The sequence below is a fragment of the Micromys minutus genome (genome assembly GCF_963924665.1).
Source record: "Micromys minutus genome assembly, chromosome: 2".
NCBI lineage: Eukaryota > Metazoa > Chordata > Mammalia > Rodentia > Muridae > Micromys > Micromys minutus.
In genome coordinates, this window is record NC_137971.1 from 68,029,741 (window position 1) to 68,052,457 (window position 22,717).

General features: G+C 46.6%; 1 protein-coding gene across 1 annotated transcript in view; it reads right to left on the reverse strand.

The window, feature by feature from the left end:
- Positions 1–476: 476 nt before the first annotated feature.
- BTBD16 (BTB domain containing 16) overlaps positions 477–22,717 on the reverse strand; it is a gene marked incomplete at both ends in the record, with an annotated part of 46,418 nt that continues 24,177 nt past the window's right edge. The window contains 7 exon segments of the mRNA XM_080913106.1: positions 477–545; positions 1,527–1,715; positions 3,296–3,394; positions 4,351–4,428; positions 5,742–5,824; positions 9,461–9,552; positions 18,771–18,890. Coding sequence (XP_080769232.1) covers positions 477–545; positions 1,527–1,715; positions 3,296–3,394; positions 4,351–4,428; positions 5,742–5,824; positions 9,461–9,552; positions 18,771–18,890 — 730 coding nt within the window.

Genomic DNA, 22,717 nt, shown 5'->3' on the forward strand with positions numbered 1-22,717 from the left:
AGACATTAGACTGGATGTCCCCACCGTACCATTCTCATAGCAACAGCAACTCTCTGGGGTCTCAAAGTAAACCAGCAACATGAAGAGGCGGACAGAGGTGACCCTTTGTACGATCCTCGCTCTTAGCAAAGGATGCAGCGTGTGACTCAACTTCTAAACCACAGGGAATGGGAAGGCTTAAGTCTGCAGAACATTGCATGAAACAATGAGTAACTGCTAAGGCCCTTAATCAGGCATCTGCAAGATTAGCTTGTCAACAGCCCGAGGGAGCTGAGACGTGAATTTTCCCAATCTTATCTTCAGAGGAAGACCAGAAGCAGATTTTCACTAAACTCTAATCCCTGGGCAGAGGACCCAGGGGAGCTGACAAGGACAGGCAGCTGAACACCAGACTCCCCTCTTTAATGTCATTTTTATTTCTCTTATGGAGACAGGTCGGTCAGGGAAGGGGATCCCATAGATTCCTATGAAAGCCATCAAGACACTGGGAAGATGAAGGCAAAGCTGGCGTAGATCGGGATGCCCACGGTTTGGATTTTCAAGGCCTAAAAACAAGAAATGAGACTTTGAGATCGAGAGACCTTCAGGTGGTTCCCAGACCAGCCTGCGGCAGAGGAGCCCAGGGAGGGCATAAATAAACATTAGATAAATTAATTTTAGATATAGTTTAGAGAAAGTGCTTAAATCTTTGGGAGTTGTCCAAAGGCTAGCCCTGTGTTGTCACCTGGGCTAGGTGAAACATTTCCAACCCTTCCAGGTCCCTTCCTGGTCCTACAGTCAGCCTAGCCCCTCCCAGCCTTTGACAGATAGCTGTGCTGATATAAGCTCCCACAGAAAGCCTTTATAAGCGTCAAACCCAGGCCCCATCTATGGAGCATTTGATCTCACCACTTGTGTGATCTCCTGATTTCCAACAGGGGCATCTCAAAGCCCTGGGTCACTCTAATGTGTCCCCAGAGTCAGGACTGAGAATGACTCTGTGGTTTGTGGTACAGGGCCATCTTCAATAAGGTACCAGGGTGAATTCCAACCTCAAAGCCACAGTCTAAAGAGTCTTTTTTTTTTTTTTTTTTTTTTTTTTTTATTTAAATTCTATGGCTATTTGGGGACTGTAATTGCCAAAAGCCAGGCAGGTAGTAAGTCTGCCTCAGTGTTGGTTCCACTCTAGGGTTGATGGGCTCTGTTCTCCTGGGTAAGCCAGGAGGCAGGTAGCCTGGGAAAGATTTCAGAGGAATTGATGGGTTATGGCTCTTTACATCTATACACAAATACCTATTAATGTTTACAAAATGGGTCTGCGGGGCCTCTGACTTGGTTTGTTAGGGTCACCACAACTAATGCTTTTCAATTTACCAAGGTTTTCTTTGCCATCCTTTGGAACCATTATGATCCCAAAGAAACGGAACAAAATCCTCGGAGAGATCACTGGTGCTTTGAAGACAGGAATGCCCAGAAATTGGTGAGGGAGGGAAGAAGCCAAAAGGAAACAGAGGAGAGAGAAACCAGAGGCTAAGGGGGATGCTCACATGGCTTTTGCAGCCTGGCTTGATAAACCCAAACTTCTGCGTGATCTGGTTTGTCCCGAACTCCTGCCACTTGCCGTCCACCAGCGTCTGGGCTCGGATCTCATACTTCACCAGGCGCTCTGACCTCAGGCTGATGATGCTGTGCTCACAGACTGGTGAGGGACACTCCAAGTCTGTATGTTTTATTCTCTGCGAAGACAGTTACCCATCCCATGTAGCCCTGTGACTAGGGTGATCAGAGCTAGTAAAGGGCTCCTGACACACAGTCTTTGTTTCAATCCTATAAGGATAGCACGCTCCAAATGCCATCATTTCCCCCTGAGAGCTACCACTGGAAGCCTGTGCCATCCAAGACCTCTCCATATGCAAACTGTTTGCAAATGGACTAGGGCTTGGCCATCAAACAAAGCTTCCTTATTGCTTTGCTGGGATAAAGCTCCAACAGGGTATACAGAAGGGCCTTCTGGATGGTGGTGTAGCACTCAGAATGGTTCTCTTCCATTCAGTTAGGTAGATGCCTGAGGGTCTGGTGACCAAGAAAGGAGGACCCAGGAAGAGAAGGAACACATTAGAAGGTAGTGGCCAAACAGACTGACATTCGGGTTCTATCATGTGTCCGCCCTCTGATTCACTCAGCCATTTAAACTCTCCCTAGGTTTGCAAGTTGGGGAGCAGAAGGAGTGGGAGGGGGACTGTGGTTGTGATGTACTGTATGAGGGAAGAATCTATTTAAGACAAAAAGTTCCCCTGGGTGACTGGTGGTGAGACCAAAAAGCCAAGTGAGTTTCTTGGGGAGTTTGGCACTTAGAGAGATTTACAAGCAAGTTCTAAGTGGGCCACAGCAGTCCTTCACCACAGCGGTCATTGCTGTCACCATCCTGACTGCTAAACATGAGCAGTATTGTGCTGGGAGCATGGCTCACCAGTACAGCACACACTTAGAATGCACAAGAATAAAACACACACAATGCTCTCTATGCGAAACCTGTTGCCAACCCTTTGCACAATTATTTCATACTCTGAGGTTGGTTCTGCAACTGTCTTTTTGTTGTTGTTGTTCCCCCAAGACAGGGTTTCTGTGTGTAAAAGAGCCCTGGCTGTCCCGGAACTCCCTCTGTGGACCAGGCTGATCTCGAACCCTTAGATCTTCCTGCCTCTCCTTTCCGAGCGCTGGGATGTGTGAGCCACCACTGTCCAGCTTCTGTTACTATTTTCATCTTAAAGGCAGGAGATTCATGGGACTTGCTGAGTGCAGGCAGCTGCTCAGAGGGTCTAATTGCAATTCTCTGCCCTTACAAGGTCTTCATCCTCTCCTGGGGGCTCATAGATAACCAGACCCTCACTTTCTCACCTGATTCCTCAAATGTCACACACATTGTCTCGCCATGTCACTCTAGACAGACTCTTCTCTGCTACTTGTAGGCACTGTCACTTCCTCAAAGGGTGACCATGGGCAGAGTATTGGCCACAGTGCACAAACCAGTGATGGTATGACTCCCAGGTCACAGTGACTGAACCCTGGCTTTGTCAAGAGGCCACGCGACATGAACGTGAAGTCTCTCAGAGCTGTCTCATCTACACCAGTACCAGCCTCCCCGGCTGGTTGTGAAAATCACATGGTTCCACATGCTGTGAGCAGAGCTTATGACACAGCCTGTGTGAATGGTGAACTAATGATTCCTCAGTTCCTTCTAATTCCGTCTGAATCAGCTGGACTGGGGAGGGGGAACCTTCAGAGGTGTACCTTCCCTGTGCTCCTGCCTTCTTACCTGCATAGAAAAACTGTAAGAGGTAGTATCGTGTTTGATTCCCTTTATCTCAAAGAAGTATCCGTATATAGAAATTCTTTCCGAGTAAGTGGTGTATTCCTACGTTGGGAAGGAGAATTGACAATGTGAACAGGTAAATACCATCAGTATCTAATGGTGACAGGGCGTAGCAAGCTCTAGTGACAGACAACCAGAGCGACTCACTCAAAACCCGTCACTGCTCAGAAACAGCAGCTAACTTCTTCCAACTTTTCTAATCATTATGTTCCATGATCCTTTGGGGGAGAAATAATGGGTTAGGTATGGTCTTAAGTGACCCATATGTGCATATTTTTTCCAATCCGATGGGCATGCCATACTGCTTTGGTGGATCATTGCAACCAAGTATCAGTCAATTTCTCAGATGATAGAGGTCCCCAAAACATGATTTCTTTTAAGATCCCTAAATTGCCTTTAAGAAGTCATATAGCAGCATTTTAAAAAAAAGTTATGTCTATTACAAGTCCACAGCAGAGCACAGCCACCAACCCAGACCCTGTCCCAACTCAGCACTGAGATGCCTCACACTGGAGCTTCTTGGCCAGCCATGATTTGATTGAGATTCACTAAACCTGCTATCAGAATAAGGCAGGTCTTGCAACCTTCAACATTCACTTGGACTTGAGACTTGCTGAGCCTTTGGCAGCTGTCAGTCATGTGTGTGTGTGTGTGTGTGTATGTGTGTGTGTGAGTATGTGTGTGTGTGAGTATGTTTGTGTGTGTATAGTTCATGGTCTCCCCAGATGTTTTCCTCTTTTAGGAAGAAAACTCTCAACTTCCAGGAACTCTCTTCCACCTTGGGAAAAGTGATATCATTGACCATCCTATGGGGAAAGCTTGAACCACACACATCAGATTGCTGACCAGCCTGTTCCAGCCTTCTGTCTTACGAACCTGATTTCCTAGGACTTTGTTGGCTCCACTACCAGAGTAGTCCTAGGTGCCCCACACCTCAGCTCTTTCGCTCAGCATAAAAGGAACTTTCCTTTCCCTTTGTTGGGTCAAGTTCTTAGTACCTGTCTAAAGAGCAGCCCGAATCTCATGGCCTGTGTAGAAAGATCTTTCAGGTGGACCATGTTGCCCCCGCTCTCCACCTGAAAAGGAAATGCACACAGCTTACCTGATGTGTGTATAGAGCATCTCTCATCACTTCCCATCCATTCCTGGATCTCTACACTCTGTGGTTTTGTCTTTGGACATTTACTGCAAACCTACTGTATCTGTTTCCAGAGTATGCAGAGAAGAGAGGGAAAGAACAGCTAGGCAGTGTGACCAGGGGAATAATAATATGTCAGTAGCCTCTTCAGGAGAATGACCATGGTCACAAATTCAATGAGCAGGACCCCTGCATGATATTCCACGGAGAAGCCTGGAAAGTGGCGCTCTCAGGGGCATGAGCTGCAGACAGGGGTGGAAAGGATCAGGCAGGGTCAGTGGGTGGGAAGAAGGGACTAGAAACTGTCTCACTGTAAATCCTTTCGGTGGCTTTTGGAGCAAAGTTCTGAATTATGTCCCAGGGAAGCAAGAGCCTTCTGCGGAGTCATCCTCACACGTGCAGGGAGTAGGGTGCTTGGAGGGCTGGTTCCAGCATTACAATGAGTACTTGTGAGGCTGGCTGAATTTTAACTCGTGACTCATGTGTGTTCAGAACTCCAACACTGCCCTGCTTTATCTCTGAAAATGTGCCATTGGAAATGTACAAGAGGCAGGGCAGTTTATATGGACAATCCACAGAGCAGACATGGAAAATACTCATGTCTGCCGGTCAGAAAGGAAATGCATATTTAAAGACTAAATGCCTTTATCTCCTCCTCAATGAACAAAAGTGATTTGAAATGTAAGAGCTTTATGTTGCCAAGTGTGTGTACAATGGGATGAGTTCAATTTTTTTCCCTGGGGGCAGGGTCATTTGGCCCCAGCATTTATTAGTATGTACCAGGAACAAGACAGCACGTATGTTATGATGCTAGCATTTTTATTGTGGAGAATCTCCTCTAAGCAAAGAGTTAAAGGACAGAAAACAAGTTGTTCTATGAAAATGTGATCCCTGTTGACAGGCAGTGGAGACAGAGACGTGTTGACTATAGCTGTTGTCTTTGGGTGACGGCCCCAGGGGATTTCTCTTCCATGCAGTTGGAAAAGTTTCAATAATAAGTATGTTTATATTTGTGTCTAGTGGGGTCTAGATGGAGAAAGGTATGACTGGAGAAACTGACCAGCCAAATTGTCAGATCAGAAGCCATATGGGATCTCCTCCTTTCCTCTGGAAGAGGCTCCAGATACGCCCTGATCTCAGAGACCCAGAGATGTCAAATGAGATATGGAGGAACATATCTCCAGAAAAAAGCAAAGCTGGGGACGGGACACAATACATTTTGCTAATTGCTCCCTTGAGAGGCCAACTCACCGCGTGATAATGGTCGGCTGTAACCCGGAGCAGCCAGGACTCAGGGAAGAAGTTAATGTGCTTCAACTCCTCTAGATCCTTGCCTTAGAGAGACACAAGGGGAAGTGGTTACAGGCTTATTCATAACACAACCTCAAATATCTGACTTACAGAAAGAAGAAGGGAGACATCAGGCAAACAGCAAGGGCCAGTTTCCTCTGAATAGTTGTTGTTCATAAGATGGGAAGATGGCACCTAAGATCACTATGGTTGTATACAGAAGCAAATATATATATATATTTGCAAATTTATTCTTAAAGGAAAAACAACTCACTGGTACTGGACCAAGGAGATAGCCCAGTAGGCAGAGTATTTGAGTATTTACTATGCAAGTGTGAGGACTGGAGATCTAAGTGGACACCTGTAGTTCCAGGGTTGAGGAGACAGGCAATCCCGGGAGCAAGCTGGCTAGCTAGACCAGCCCAACCGGTGAGCTTCAAGTTCAGAGAGAGGCTGCCTCAATATAGAAGATAGAGAATGACAAGGAAGACACTTGATGTCAAATTTTACATGAACACACAAAGGTGCATGCTTGTACGTTTACATATATGTGAACTTGGATACACACACACACACACACACACACACACACACACTTATACAAAGACACTTCAAAAGGAATAAGTGAATCACACCAAACTGGAGGGAAATTACAATTTGATAAGAAATTCCCCATGCTACATCTTGTTTATTAAAGTTTAAGTTAGCCAGACATGGTGGTACATGCCTTTAAGTTCAGTACATGGGAGTCAGTGGCAGGAGGATTTCTGTGAGTCTGAGGACAACCTGCTATACTCCATTGAGCTCCAGGCGAGCCAAGACTATATAGTGAGATCCTGCATTTAGGTTCTGTTTTAAAAGAAACATGTTCTCAGCATCCCTGCAAGAACATCTCACTGCCAAATGGTTCTCAGGAAACTACATCAAAGCAAGGTTGAAATCAATGGCCAGACTGGGCTTCTCCAATCCATCCCAGAAATCCTTTTGACATTATTATTAACAACATTATCAAACAAACAATACATGCACTGGTCCTATTCAGACCTGCTTCTGGCAGGACTAAAGAGATGGCTCAGTGGTTAAGTGTTCCTACTGCTCTTATAGGAACTGCTGAGTTCAATCCAAGCACCCACCTCAGGCAGTTAGAACCTGCTTTAGGGAACCTGACCTCCTCTTCTGGCTTCCACAGGAAGCTTTATCCCCCAACCCCCATACAACTAAACATAATAAATCTTTCTTTTAATCTGCCTCTGACCAGGCATGGTGGCACACAGCTACAATCCAAGCCCTTGTGAGGTGGAGACAGAAGGATCAGAAATTTCAGTCCAGCAAGTTCAAGGCCATCCTGGGTGACATGAGAGTCTGTTTTAGAAAACAAAATGAAACTAACAACAGCGAGCCAGCCGGTGAGAGGACTTGGTGAAAAAAAAGTGCTTGCTGCCAAGCCTGATGACCTGAGTTCAAATCCTCAGGATCCATAAAGTTAAAGGGAGTAAACTCCTGTGAGTTGTCCGCTGACCTGCTTCTGTTTTTGTCATCCTACACTTTGCCTGAGTCCCTAAGATATTCACAAATTACAAACCATACCATTTCCCCACCACCCAATCCAAATATTTCAGTCTCCTGGCTGCAATCCTGCCTGCAAAGGGGTGGGGCTTAAAATGGTGTTATTGATGTCATGAGAAGCAGCTTGGCCAGACCATCCTGACTCCATCAGCTGCTCCTAAGTTTTTAGCTATTACCACATCTGCAGAGCTGGGAATGGCTTTGAAATAGTTCTCAAAAATCCCTTCAGGCACAGCTATCTCAGTGAGTGGCCTCCTGGCCTGCCCAGATCATGTGGACAATATTTTCCTCCTCTTTCCAAATCAGTTTTCTTCCCTTCTCCCGGAGCATGAAGTCCAGGCAACAGAAGCCTAGCTTAGGAAATAGACCTGGGGCTTCTGGGAGTCACCCAGCATTCCCTTTCAAAGGTATTCAAAGGTATTCCGTGTCCCTGCTGTGTGCAGTGAAGGAAATATGGAGTTAGTTTATAGGAAAGCGGCCCAGTGTTTGTCAGAAAGGGGAACTGAAAACATCACCCCCAAGCCTGTTGGACCACATCAGTTCAGCCAGTTATAAAACCAACAAACAGCGGAGAACTCTTCGGCTCTTGCACTTTGCTTCCTATTCACCTCAGGAGGGGACAGGAAATAAATGAGGTTGATTTGCTTAGCCAGAGCATGATAGAAACCAGGGAGAGAGAGAGAGAGAGAGAGAGAGAGAGAGAGAGAGAGGGAGGGAGGGAGGGAGGGAGGGAGGGAGGGAGGGAGGGAGATGGAGGGAGGGAGGGAGGGAGGGAGGGAGAAAGGTGGAGGGAGAGAGAGAGAGGGAGGGAGTGAGTGAGAGAGAGAAAGGGAGGGAGTGAGAGAGGGGGGGGAGGGAGGGAGAGAGAGAGTGAGAGAGAGAGAGGGAGGGAGGGAGGGAGGGAGAGGGAGAGGGAGAGGGAGATGGGTGGGAAGGAGAGAGCCAGGCCGAGCTGTGCATTGCAAACTAGGCGGCAAACCTTGAGCAGAAGTCACTGAAGATGTCTAAAGAACTGGGGTATGCTTGATGAATATGCTGGATCCGCAGACAGAATCTGGGAAACCCGTATTCCCTCCTCCAGAGAAGAAGAGTACAACACACTTCAGCTCCTGGGACAAAAGGTTCCAGAAGTTGAAATGCCTCAAGAAAGAGCCAATTTCTCTCCTGAACAGCCAAACAAGGGGCCCAGAAGCTAGTCCCGAGCTGCAGCAGGTGACTCAGTCAGATGGTAAGAACAGCATCTTGGCGTTTGAGTGTGTGACACCACTCTGGTGGCAGAGAGCTTACCTAGCATCTGTAACTCTGCAGGATCAGAACCCCAGCACCTCATAAATGGAGTGAGGGAAGCATCTACAAACATAGTACTTGGGATGTGGAGGCAGGAGGATCAGAAGTTCAAAGTCATCCTTGGATACATATTGAGTTTGAGGCTAGCCTGGGGTATATGATACCCTGTTCCAAGGAAAATGAAAGAGATGAAAATGGAGATCCTTACAAAGGCTTGCGATCTCAGCACTCAGGAGACTAGGACTGGAATCATTACAAAGCTAGCCTTGGCCATCAACTAGACACACCTGGGCAAAGGGACTCTCAACTGAAGACTTGCCTCTATCACTTGATATGCAGGCATATTCCTGATTGCTAATTGATGTAAGAGGGCACAGCCCACTGTGGGCAGTGCCATCCCTAGGCAGGTGGATTTAGGCCACATAAGATGGCTACCTGGGAATAAGCTGGTAAGCAGTTTTTCCCAAGGTTCCGTTCTCTGCTTCTGCTTGAGTTCCTACCCTGACTTCTCTCCCTAACAGACTGTTACCTGGAAGTGTAAGCCAAATGTACCTTTCCTCCCCAACTTGCTTTTGGTCATGAAATTTATTACAACAGAAAGTAAACTATGTACCAACCATCCTACTCATAGAACATCTGATTATCTCCCATTTGACAGGTGGAGTTACTGAGACCAAAGTCATCCATTTAGGAGTGACAGTCCCAAGAAGCATTCCTGTGGCAACATCTTCTGGGGCTTCTGGGGAATATCTGAGACAGCATCTGCTGGGGGGTGGGTTTCCAAACAGCCTTCCCAGGCATGCAGTCACATGGGCAGTGACACTCACCACTGGTGATACCGTGCAGACGCAGGCAAAGGAAGAGCGGCATCCAGCTCTGTCCTGGATCCTGTTCCAGGAAGCAGCACTTCTTGGGAAAGCTTGGAAGATAAGAATAGAATCCATCAGAAAACTTTCTGGAGTGAGTGAGCCACTGAAAGTCATGACCTAGAGACTGGTGGTCTCCCCGGCAAGGCTGGAGGCAGGCGCATGGAAGCAGGGCCAGCTTAGATGTGTGGGTGTATTCCCCTCTGAGCTGTGTACGTGGTTGGTGTCTAGAGCATATACAGGAAAAAATGAAAACAACATATGCCATGCACAGAGGACTTCAACCTATGTTTTCTTCTTCAAGTTTCACAGATCTATAGAACAGACAACTTAAGTTTGGTCAGCTCTCTTTTACAGAAATCTGAGCCTTGGCCAGGATTTGAACCCTTAAGTTGAACATCTGACTCCTGTACAGATTTCTCCCTTGCAGCAAGAACCAAGCCTTTCAAAGCACTGCTGGTAGAATTAGAAAGAGCCCGAGATCCAAGTATGGGTCCCTGGTTTGATCACCAGTTCTGTGGTGGCCTGTGGTAATGTTAACACACTCTTTCATAAAACTGTCATTCTTCACATGGGGGACAATGAGAGATACTTTCCCAAGCCTCTTTGAAAATGCATTTAGCTGTTTGAAGGGATTCCCAAATATCATTCAAGGGCATGTTTATACAAGTGGATGTCAGAGGAGAACTTGTAGACCTTGCTTCTCTCTCAAGCATGTGAGTTCTAGGAATCAAACTCACGACATCAGGCTTGTGACAAGTGCCTTTACCTTCTGAGCCACCTTGCTGGCCCAGAGATTTTTGCCATGAACCAAGAATTCAAACCATACTCTGCCCCAGTTGGATTGGATATACCTTTGGCTCTGTGTCCTGCCTCTGTTGGGAGTCTGCCAAGCTACCTGGAACTGTTACTCTTCAGGAAACCTGGGCCCCTCTAACTCTCCAGCTCCCCTGAATGTCAGTGGCTCCCAAACATAAGCTTAGGGGTGCTACTGAGCTATAGGGAGGTGTGGATTCAGTTTCATGAGTGGTTATCATATTCTACTGTGCAGCAGTCTCTGGAAGTGACTTAAAGAGGCAGAAATTGACAAAGGCCTGTGCTATCAGCACTGTGGGGTTGTTGATCCTGGGGTTCATCCTCTGTTACCCATGGTCACGACAGTGCTCTAAGTGAAAGGGCATCTTACTGGGACAGGTGACACTGACTTTTGCCCTTTCTACATCCTGATATGAATGACACCTAGAGAACCAGGTAAGGAGGTGTCAGGGATGGTGACAAGTGCCGAGAAGGGCCAAGCTGGCATAGTCTTCCCCAGCTTTCCTGAGTGCTCTGGGAAATAAGCCAGTACTCATGACCAGGGTTTTCTTAGCCCAGGCTAGCCCAGATCAGTGAGCCTACTGAAAGTCATGACCTAGAGACTGGTGGTCTCCCTGGCAAGGCTGGAGGCAGGCGCGTGGAAGCAGGGCCAGCTTAGATAATACAGAGATGTGTGGGTGTATTCCCCTCTGCCTCTGTGAATCAGTGAATCTGTGAGTTGCTTCAGAGCCCTGAGCCCCAGATGGAGCTACAGGTTAAACACAGACAGATGTAGCCATGGCAGGGAAAGGCCAGGCCTAGAGGGAAGAGGTATGACTTCCTCCAAATTCAGAAGCCACAAGGTTTCCATTTTGCTGCTCTGCGTGGAGTGAGAAGCTGCTGGAAGAGACACAGGGCCTGATCCCCACTTTGGGAATCACTTGGGCCAGAAGGACTGCCAGCCAAATTCTCTCTGGACAGCCCTCCTGTCTCAGAGAACTGGAGACATGCTTTAAAACAAGCATTTGAATTTCATAAGGAAAGTGGTGACAATACACACTGTTGTGACTAGTCTGAAGGGTCATCAACCGACCAACATGGGGGACTGGAGTCAGGCATATCAGTCCTGGTCCCCTATCAGTCACCTGACAGAGCCTGTCTGAACTCAATCCTCCTCTGCAGAGCCAAGAGCCAAGTGTTTCCTCGGGTGGATGGGGCAGCTGAGGGGACAGTGCGGGAAGTACCTGGCACAGTTGTCTGAACCCAGCAAAGTCCTCTGTGCTTATAACTCCTCCCATCCCAAAGGGATCTGGACTCAGACGTGCTGGGAACACGGAGCTGCTCCTGATGCTATTTGTCATCATTGCTGTCCATCAAACCACCCAACACTGGCCACCTAGGCATGGCCTCTGATTTTCTAAATAAGCTCTCAAGGAACCTGAGGGGTGGGACACACTCTGGAACCAATCAGCATCTCATCGCCTATGGCCCGGTGACATCCTATGTCTAGTCACAGGTCTAGCCCAGGACCTTTTTTGATGGTGAGAGCAGACATCCATCTGATGTCATACAACAGGAGCAGGAGGTCTAGGGACCTCCTGCCTGGCTGTGCTGGTGGATTCCAGGTCTGCACTGCCAGGCCCAGTCTGTCTTCTTAGGTCCTATTCATTGATGGTTGAGTGATTCTCGGCAAATAAAGTTCTTCAACCCCCAGGGGCTGACCCCTTGAGGGAAGGCAGTCCCTGGAAACGGAAACAAACTGGTTGCTTCTGGGTCCTGCTTTCAAGGTAAGTTCTGGCCCCCACCCCTCCTCCTAGACCCCCTGAGAGGTGAAGCTCTCTGCTTGCTTGCTTGCTTGCTTGCGGTAAATCCCCTTTTGAGGCCCCACACTGTAATCTTAAAGCCCGACAGCAGCCACAGTTTTCTCACTTCTCCACTTCTTCCCGTTATCTGTCAGAGTCAGCTTCCTTTCCCAGTGAGTAAGGCTGAGACTCAGATCTCTGTGGTCCCAGCGTTTCAAGTCTGAGCTGTGAGGTACAGACCTGAGCGCTCTGAGATGTGCTATGTTGTGTAGGGATCTGAGGATGTTACACCTGGTTGGATTGGTTACATTTTGTTTGTTTGTTGCCATGACAAAACACCTGGCAGAAGCATCTGAAAGCAGAGAAAGATGGTTTTTGTTTTTAAAAAAAATTTTTTTCCCCCTCTCATAGCTTCTGAGTGATTTTGGTCCCTCTCAGAAGAGAAGGCATGGCAGAACCACTCTCTGAGGGCAGGAATCTGCCCTCATAGCTTGGCAGACCAGGAAGCCAGGAACACAGGCTGGAACCATGGTCAGACATGGCTTTTGAAGGCCGGGCATTTCTACCTGTGAGGACACAGCTTTAAAAGGCTCTATTTTTAGTCTTCAGATGAGCCATAGAAAACAAGCCTGTAGGCAGGAGGCTAGCAAACCATACATGGGCTGTTTAGTGAGTTCAGGCCAGTCTGGAGAACTTAGTGAGAACGATAAAAGATTAATAAAGGGACTGGGGTTCCCACACAGTGTTCCAGTGCATGCCAAGCATTCGTGTTGACACCAGGCTCAGTACTCACATGCCCCCTGTCTCACACGTGTACCTGCACCCATGTGCACATGCACGGACCACGAACTTGGGACCAAGTATCTAAAACATGAGTCTTCGGGGAGCATTTCAGATTCAAACCATAGCACCACAGACAGCCGGATCCGGGCCAGACACCAAGGGCAAGTAACCAGCTTTCTACTCCTTCAGGAACTAGATCAGCCAGGTCTATAGAGAACGGAGGTGAGGAAGGACATGGCTTAGGCTAATGGATCTCGAGTTTCAGTGTGTGAGGGCAGGAGAGTGCTGAGGACGGACGCATCATCGCATGCTGTGATGATTTATAATGCTACTGAAGTGTGGATGGAGGAATAGTGAAAACGGCAAATTGCATGTAGTGTACATTTGACCACAATTAAAAACAAAAGATGTGAGCTGGAGAGATGACTCAGAGGTTATCTGAGTACATTGACTGCTCTTCCAGAGGTCCTGAGTTCAATTCCCAGCAACCACATGGTGGCTCACAACCATCTGCAATGGGATCTGATGCCCTCTTCTGGTGTGTCTGAAGACAGCTACAGTGTACTCACATCATAAATAGAATCTTTTTAAAAAATATGTAAGGTTTAAAAATTATTTCACTTCTTTGAGAAATATTTGAAACTGTAAATTAAGTGCTAGGGTGCAGTTCTGAAAAAAAAATACATCTGGGGGGCAATAGCTCACCACGAGGAGAGAATATGGCTTTTTGATCAAAATTTCGTGCAGAAGACCCAGATATCTTATGGGATCAAAGAGGCAGGAAATGGCCTCTTGTTCCTAACCCTAGCATGGGGTAAATCCATAGGGTCCAACAGCCCATTGCTGTTCAGTTCCTCCTGCTAAGAGCTTCATGGGTCACTCTCCTCAACTCCCATCTGGGGCATGAGTGTGTCACCCGAGTGTGTCACCTCTATGCACTATGGTTAGGTTTCTGGCCCAGAGCCTTTGTGGAGTAAATGGCAGATGTAAAAAGATGTAAAGTCACGTCAGTAAATGAGATGCTGAGATGCGGGTCAAGGACCTCTACCAACCTGCACCTTACCCAAGGTGTATCTGTGCTTCCCCATCTAAGCTCTACTCTGCTCCGCTCGCCTCTCATTCCTACAAGGCCTCATGCAGTCTGTGGCACTTTGTCTTACAATGTGTTGGGTGGATTGACCAGCATGATCTGGATCCTGCCAACCTTCCATCTCTCCATCCACCCACGATGTGTGGCGTGGGAATGCCAATGGTACGGGTCCTGCTACACGGTGGGTTTGTGTGAATATCTCTCTGTTCACGTGCTCGCTTTGCTGTTTCCGGATTCTTCTGTCAAGCCAAGCCCTATCAGCCACACTGCAAGACCCAGTCTGGTGGCCTTCTAACAGTGAAGCCAGCTCTTGGCAAATACCCCAAAGGGGGAAAAGGGCAAGATTCAGTCACTCGAGTCCTGTCTAATGACTGCCACAGCTGTCCTTTCGAAGGACCTTCTATGTCCAGGCTCCTCAGGGGTCTTCCATTTCTCTAGGACATTGTAAGCTGTCTTGCTGCTTTGCCATATTCTGAAAGCCAAGAAGGTACTTGGAGGGGTAGAGAGCTGGGGAGGACTCAGACCCACAGTACTGGGGGCAGGGGTGGGAACTGAGAAGAAAGAGGATTCAGGTCGTGAAAGGGAAACTAAGGCAGAAGTTCTAGTCAAAGCAAGAGAAGATATGAGCCAGACAGGGAGTATGGGAGCTGGGTGCTGGACAGCCTTTGTCCCAGAATATGCCACCTCAGCATAGGGTCTAGGGAGCTGTTTTAAGACAGAACAGCCTAATGTTTCCTGCCGGGTCTATACACAGGTGTATTCATATGTAAAAATTCTCTTAAGGTCTGTGTGACCTTCCACATACATATTCTACAGTTTACTTTCTAAAAACACTTTAGGGCTGGAGAGATGACTCAGTAGTTAAGGGCCCTGTGTACTCTTCCATAGGACATGAGTTTGATTCTCAGCTCCCACATGATAGCTCACAACTTCCTTTTAAACTCTAGTCCTACGGGATTCCATGCCCTCTTCTGTGGGTGCTGCATGCATGTGGTACAGGTATACCTGCAGACAAAACACTCATACATAGATAAGTAGACAGACAGACAGATATAAAAGATAAATGTTTTTGTTTGTTTGTTTGTTTTGTTTTGTTTTTTCAGGACAGGATTTCTCTGTGTAGCCCTAGCTGTTCTGGAACTCACTATGTAGACCAGGCTGGCCTCAAAGTCACAGAGATCCACCTGCCTTTGCCTCCTGAGTGCTGAGATTAAAGGTATATGTGCTACCACCACCCAGCAATAAATAATATTTTAAAAGGACTTCGAAGTTTCCTGCTTTGGTCCTTCCCGAGTTAATGAGTTTTTACCATTGTTTGGTTAGCTTTTGTCAGCTTGATACAAACTCTAGATGCCCAGAAGCATCGCTTTTATAGATTGGCCCATAGGTACATCTGTGGGGTGTTTTCTTGATTAACAGTTGATGTGGGAACACCCAGGACACCGTGGGCAGGAGCACCTCTGGGTACGTGGTCCTGGGTTGTATAAGAAAGCACGTTGAGCAAGCTAGTAAGCAGCACTCTTTCATAGTCTCTGAGTGGCTTTCTTCCATGATGGGCTATAATCTATAAGCTAAAATCAGTTTTTCCCTTCAAGGTGTTTTTGGTGGGTCTTCTTCTTCTTCTTCTTCTTCTTCTTCTTCTTCTTCTTCTTCTTCTTCTTCTTCTTCTTCTTCTTCTTCTTCTTTTTCTTCTTCTTCTTCTTCTTCTTCTTCTTCTTCTTCTTCTTCTTCTTCTTCTTCTTCTTTTAAGTCACAGCAGCAGAGAAGCAATTCTCAGCTTGTAGCAGCTTTCCCAAACTCTTCAGTAAGTAGAACGAATGGGAACTTTTCCTCAGTGAAGGAAAAGCCCCTGCTTCGTTTACATCCTCTTTTCTGTACGTCAGCTTCGAGATTCATTCTGGACAGCCTGTTTACTCTTCAAAAATAACCACTAGGGAGACACTGCTGTAAGGTGCCAAGGTGTGTGTGTCCGTCTGTCCTGCGTGTTCATGTGCAGCTGTGTGGATAAATATGTGTGTGCATGCACATGTGTGTGCATGCACATGTGTGTGTCTCCTTCTGTGTGTGTATGTGTGCCCATGTGTGCTTCTGTGGAGGCACAGGCTCCCTTCCTGCACCTGTGCACTTAGCAATGAAAACACAACCAGCGATGCTCTGAAATGCCTGGCTGAATCGGGAAAGGTCTTGTCGGAGTACTGGGCACATGGTGCATGTTCAGAAGAACTTGGTGAGTGAAGGAAGCATTTTGTAAAAGTCCACGAGAGAAAGGATGGAGCTCAGACATAGATAGCTACATTTGCTTCTAGTCTCTCTTAGAATGAGGCCGGAACAGGTAAGGAGGGAGCTACGTGACTGTTACGCATGGTTATTCTTAGGCTCCTTTAGGACGTCCTGCCAGCCAGACTCCCACAGCTGTAGCTCTGTCTCCTTTGTGGAAGCTGCAAACCCTTGCTCTCTGGTATCTGTGCAGCCTGTCTCGCTGCTGCCACATTCTGACGGTATCACGTTGGAGACCCCGTGTGTGGTCCTCAGTGTCCTCTCCATCCCTTCTCAACAAGATGGCTTAAGACTACTGTCATTTAAATGATTTTCTCAATATGGGTACTGCCCCAGAAGAGGATGCTCTTATCACTGCTTAGGCTGGACCAGTGAGATGAAAGAAGGCCCATGGGTCAGCCAGTTCCATGAAGCTCAGCTATGGTGGAGGGCTCCACATATCAATTCCCTGCTAGCACACTTTCTTCACATGCTAACCACAGCTATGATGAGTCACATGATAACTCCCTGCCTAAGGCAGGAGCTGACCTGCAGCCAAGCAGCAATTTTCCCGGTGGGCATGACTCACTGGAAAGTGACTCTGGGATATTAAAAGAGAGAGGGCGTGGAGCTAAAACATTTGGGTTCAAAGCAAATTATATAGAAACGAAGCACAGCGCACACAATTCTGCCACCAATGAAGCTTTCCCCAAATAACAAGACAAGAAAAAAGCAGGCTTTGTAGTTAACACTGAGCACAGATGTTCCAGGAATGGATGAAATGTCTCAAAACAATATAGATGAAACTTGGCTCAAACAGGTCAATTTGCTCATTGATGTGTGAAGGCATACTTATCTGCTAAATTATTATGTGTGGAAAACATGCCTCCTTGTGCTAAGAGGCCCTGATTCTTGTTTCTATAGAAATATGGACCAGAGTTGAAAGCAAGGTTGCCCGGGGCTTCCTTGCAAGGGCAGAGCCTTTACACTTGGAATAGTCTTTAGCTACAGGGTCTACCGGAACACTCGCTTACCATCTTGGATAATATGGATGTGATTTTATATTTAATATAGAAGTGTTATGGTTTGCTCTTGAATATTCCCATAAGCGCAGGTGTTAGACTTGGTCATTAGGGATGGAGAAACCTTCAGTTTTGGGCTTAGTGGGAGGAAATGATGCCTCTAAAATGCACTATAGGAAGGGATAATCAGACCTCAATCCTTTCTCCTTTTTTTGTTTCCTGGTTACCACGAAGTGAGTAGCTTCACACCCACTATAATGATGTTCTGTGTCTGCACAGGCCCAGTGGTAATGGGGCCTGTCAACCACACACTGAAAGCATTACAGCGAAACCAGGACAAACTGCAGTGGGTAAAGTGCTCATTGTGCAAGCATGAGGACCTGAGTTCGAATCCTTGGAACGCATGAGAAGGCAGGCACAGAAGTAGCATGTGTGTCTGTGTCCCAGTGCTCCTGAGGTGGGACAGGAAGCAGAGACAGGAGAATCTTCAGAAGCTTGAAGTCCAGCTAATTAATATATTGCACCTAGCAGCAAGCAAGAGACTCTGTCTCAAACAAGATGGAAAGGGCAGACCAACACCCAAGGCTGGCCTTCTCATGCGTATTGACACACAAATCTCTGTACACACATGGATCTGTGCATGCACACACGCTCTCCACATACACCACACCATGTACATACACATATATATTACACACTATACATCCCACATGCACTACATAGACACGCACACACAGAGACATATACATGCACACACGTACACACACACAAAGGGGGGATTAAAATGAACAAGGGACCTCCAGTACTATGCAGATAATCAGGGGTAATGAGCAAAAAGCATTCTCAAGAGAGCACAGTAAGACATATTGAAAGGATACTCAGTATTATCAATCTAATTGTTATTTTTCTTTGAGTGTTGGGATATATTAATTTTAGATCATTCAAGTTTAGAGGGTATAAGAAACGACTCATGCTAGGAACCTTGCACATTCAAAAACTTTCTATTTTTCCCCCCAGAAAACCTAACATTTTATATGCTATCTAAAAAACCTTAAATGAAACATCCAACCTGATGTCCTAAGGTCAGGGAAGCACTGTTATTATTTTCCTGAAGGGTTATTACCTTCTGCATCGTGGCTGTTACTGGGCACACTAGTTTCCAGAAGCATGTGGTTACCTCACAGAGAAACAACTGTGCTATCTGAGTGGTTTGAAGTTTTCTAAAGTCACAGTCACCCTATTCTCTTCAGAAGATGCTAATGAAAATGATGTTGCTGACATTGTTTTCCTCTATTTTATTTTCCCATTTTAAACAAAACAGCTACAGGGATGGTTCATCGAGGAAAGGCTCTTTCCACCAAACCTGACACCCCAAGTTTGATCTCAGGGATTCACATGTGGGGAGGAGAGAACCGTCTTTTCCGACCTCCAGGTGCATTTGGTGGCATGCACACCTATACAGTAAATAATTAATTAAAATATTTTGAACGCACACTTTATGGATCAACACTGAGACGCATTACCTGTTAAAGAAAGCCAGCATGGTTTCGTGGATTGGGATTGTCTGAACCTTGCAGTTCATCTGCAGGTAAACCCACATGAGTAAGGTTTTCAGGAGATGGAACTCACTGAAGGTAAACAACCTGGCCAGAACAACAGAGGGAGACAGACGTGTTAGGACTGGGGGGGGGGGGGGACCCATCCGTAAGAAAAGGAATGAGCAGAAGTGGGTCTGGTGATGAGACAAAGCCAGCCTGAGTCTGAAAGTGACCTCAGACAGTGAGACAGGGCGGATCAACCCAGTTCCAAGGGAGACCTCGGAACCAGATGCTGGGTCTGGTTCTCAGCCACCTGTCATGACGTTACAGAAGTGATGTGCTTGTTTAGTGAGCTCTCCAGACAAGGTGCTCCCACAGCATTCTAGTTTTTAACTGTAGTTCATGACAGGAGCTAACTTTTATAGCCCAATTGTCTCTTCCCATTGGCCTCACTGGACCCTGGCCTGGCTAGAGGCCGAGATGAATGAATACTTTATCTCAGGTCCCACAGTGCTGGGCTCAGTCCCAGGCATGGGTCAGGAACCTCTGGGGTGCAACTGGGACCACTCAGCTGTGAAAGGGCAAGCAAGAGCCACTTGTCAGAGCAATAGTGGTGAAGACCAGAGGACAGGATTGGTCTTGTAAGTTTCTAACTGAAGTTGCAACTGTTTCAAGGCACTTTGTGCTCATGTAAATCCATCATGGTTCTGGGGATCAGAAGTAAAACATGGAGTTCCCTGGGCTCTGATCATGGCGTGAACAGGATCAGTCAGTCTCTCCTGGAGGCTCTAGGGAGAACCTTTCCCCTGCCTGTCATGGAACCTAGGAAGCACTATTATTCCTTGGCTTTTTTCACCCTTTTTTTGGAAGAGCCAGCAATGCAGTATCTTTTGAGCCCTTCTGTCTCTGATTCCTTTTCTGCATATGGAAAACACCCTTCCAATGATACTGGATATACCCCAGGGAGCCTTACATGCTGAAGGCTCACATGAAGTCGGCTAATTAGCAGCTTTCAATCCACTTACGACCTCAACTTCCCTTTGTCATGTACTCTGACGTAGTCACAGGTTCTAGAGATTCTGTGGGCATCTTTGGAGCCATTACTGTGTTGACCACACACAGACAAAGTGCTTAGGATGGTGCCCAGCGCATGACCGTATGCTCAGCAATGGCAGGTCTTACTCAAAGTGGCAGGGCTCCACTTCTGGCTCCAGAGCTCTAGCTTTGGCCACAACAGCAACAGGCATCTCCTCAAGAACCTACTATGCCACCTGGTATGGGGACACACTCCTTTAATGCCAGCACTAGGGCAACGGAGACAGACAGATCTCTGTGACGTCGAGGCTAGCCTGCTCTATATAGTGAGTTCCAGGACAGGCAGAGTGACATAGTGAGACCCCATCTCAGAAAAAGAAAATAGGTTCACTGTGTCCAAAGCCACCTTAATCCGCTCTGTGACCAGGGGTCATTGTGGGTGAAAACCAAGCTAAACCATGTAGAGAACTGCACAACCTTCCCACCTCTCACACTATTTCTGGACACAATGTAATTCCTTCATTCCTTTTGTTTGTTACAGATGCCCTGTCTTGAGTCTGGCCAGAAAGAACCAAATTGGCCACTGTCTGGGCCACAAAGAGCCTAATGCCACATCCCCATATACCAGCGGTTCTCAACCTTCCTAATGCTGTGACCCTTTGGCACAGTTCTTGTTGAGTCGATCCCTAACCATGGAATTTGCTTTTGCTACTTCATGACTATAATGTTGCTGTTATGAATTTTAATGTAGACATCTGATATGCGACCCCTGTGACAGAAGTCACGACCCACAAGTTGAGAACCACTGCCATAGACACGTTAGGTCAACGGGGTCAGGGAAGCTGTGTGGCTTCCAGATTGGGTGCTGTCTTTGTGCACCTCAAGTCTAGAAAGTTTCTTGAGATTTTACCAAGGAGAAGTGACAGGAGGGATGGCTCTGTTACACGGGTTCTGACTTTTACAAAGGCATTTGCTGAAGTTAAGGTTTAGGACAGTATCAGTCTCTGGAAGCATCTCCAGGCATCCGACCTGCATGTGTGCCACATGGACCCCCAGGAGAGTGATGGATGCGTAATATGTGTAATATGTTCAAAATGTAATCATAAAGTTATTGAAAACATTGTGGGTTTTTTTTTTGATAAATTTACTGCACAGTCTTTAAACTTGAACGTTATAGAAGAAAATACTATCTCAGTGTCAAAAGTTGGATGTGGCAGGTTTGGCCCCACTGTGGTAAGTAACCACAAGGAGAACACTCACACACACTTTTAATTCATCCGAGGGCTTTGGAGACTTGAGTGTGACAGAGCTCAGTCTCCCACACTGTGTCGTGCACATTTTCTGGTAATTAGCTCACAACCACCTCAATATAACCTAACTGATGCTCCTTCTTTAGGAGAAAAACATTGTGTGCCATAAGACAATGTCCTCTTATTTTATTTTCAAGGCAAAAGCCTTGTGTAAATAACAGACCTCCTTTCTGAACGCTCGCCATGGAGAAAGCCACGCCCACACGGGCAGGCCATGAACAAGACCATCCATTGCTGCTCTGTTCGTCATGGCAAAAAAAAAAAAAAAAAAAAAAAAAAACTAAATAAAATGAAAGGCCTTTAGAAAAGGAACAAAAAGATGGCTGTGGAACCCTGCCCAGTGCTTAGATCTAGAAAATCTGATTAAATACATCAGCACGGCCTGGGATGGAGCCCGAGGCCCAGCCTCAGTGAGTAGGCTGTGGTACCCTCTTCCTACTGCCATACAGATGCTGATTTGCAAGACAAAATAATGCATCATTTGTGGAGGTGCAAGGATGCAGAGAGCGCTTACTCACATGATGACGGTGTCTATGGGCTCCTACCAGCCAGTCCTGGTTCTGAGGAATGGGATAGCATTGAGAAGAGAGGCAGAGGGCTTTGTTGGTAATGCTTAGTTTTTGCTGATCATTTTGTTTTATTTATTATTTTTTTTTTTTGTTTCGTTTTTTGTTTTTCAGAGCTGAGGATCAACCCCAGGGCCTTGTGCTTGCTAGGCAAGTGCTGTACCACTGAGCTAAATCCCCAGCTCCATTTTGTTTTGTTTTTGAGAGCCTTCTATCTGGCTGGTCTGGAGTTTACTCTGTAGACAAGGCCAGCTTCAGACACACAGAGATCCACCTGCCTCTGCTTCCCAAGTGTTGGGATTAAAGGTGTGGGTCTTACCTACTCCTGGTCTAATGTTTTCTAATATTCACTCAGTCTCAGACTCTCCTTCTCCGTCTCTCTGTCTCTTCTCTCTCCCTTTTCATGACAGGGTTTCTCTAGGTGACCCCATCTGTCCTGGAAATCACACTGTAGACCAGGCTGACCTCAAACTCAGAGATTCACCTGCCCCTGCCTTACTGGAATTAAAGGTGTGTGCCACCGCCAGCTGGCAATTTATTTCTTAATTAACGGCAACGTGTCACTATTTGTATGTTCAGAGCAGTGAGTGTATTGTGTTCTGTATAAAAACGTTAATGGTAAAATCAGCCAGAGAAATGGCTTGGCAGGTGAAGGTGCTTGTCAGCAAACCTGATGACCTGAGCTCAGTCCTGGAGACCCATGGTGGAAGAAGAGAACTGATTGTCCTACCTACCACACACATAAACACACACGCACAAACTCATACACACTCACACACACTCATACTCTCACATATACACAAAATAAAGATAATACAAACTTTTAATGTTTTTAGTGCAAATCAGTAGGATTAACATCCTTATTGATCTTGACCATCACGAAGGAAACAAGTCTCACAGGTATACGAGAGTCTGGTGTTGGCCTTGACTCAGAGAGCATTCTAACCTGGGTTCAGATCTAGCTCACCTACTGTGTGGGAGAGGGAAACACTGCTTTGACTAGTCACATCCTGTGATCTTG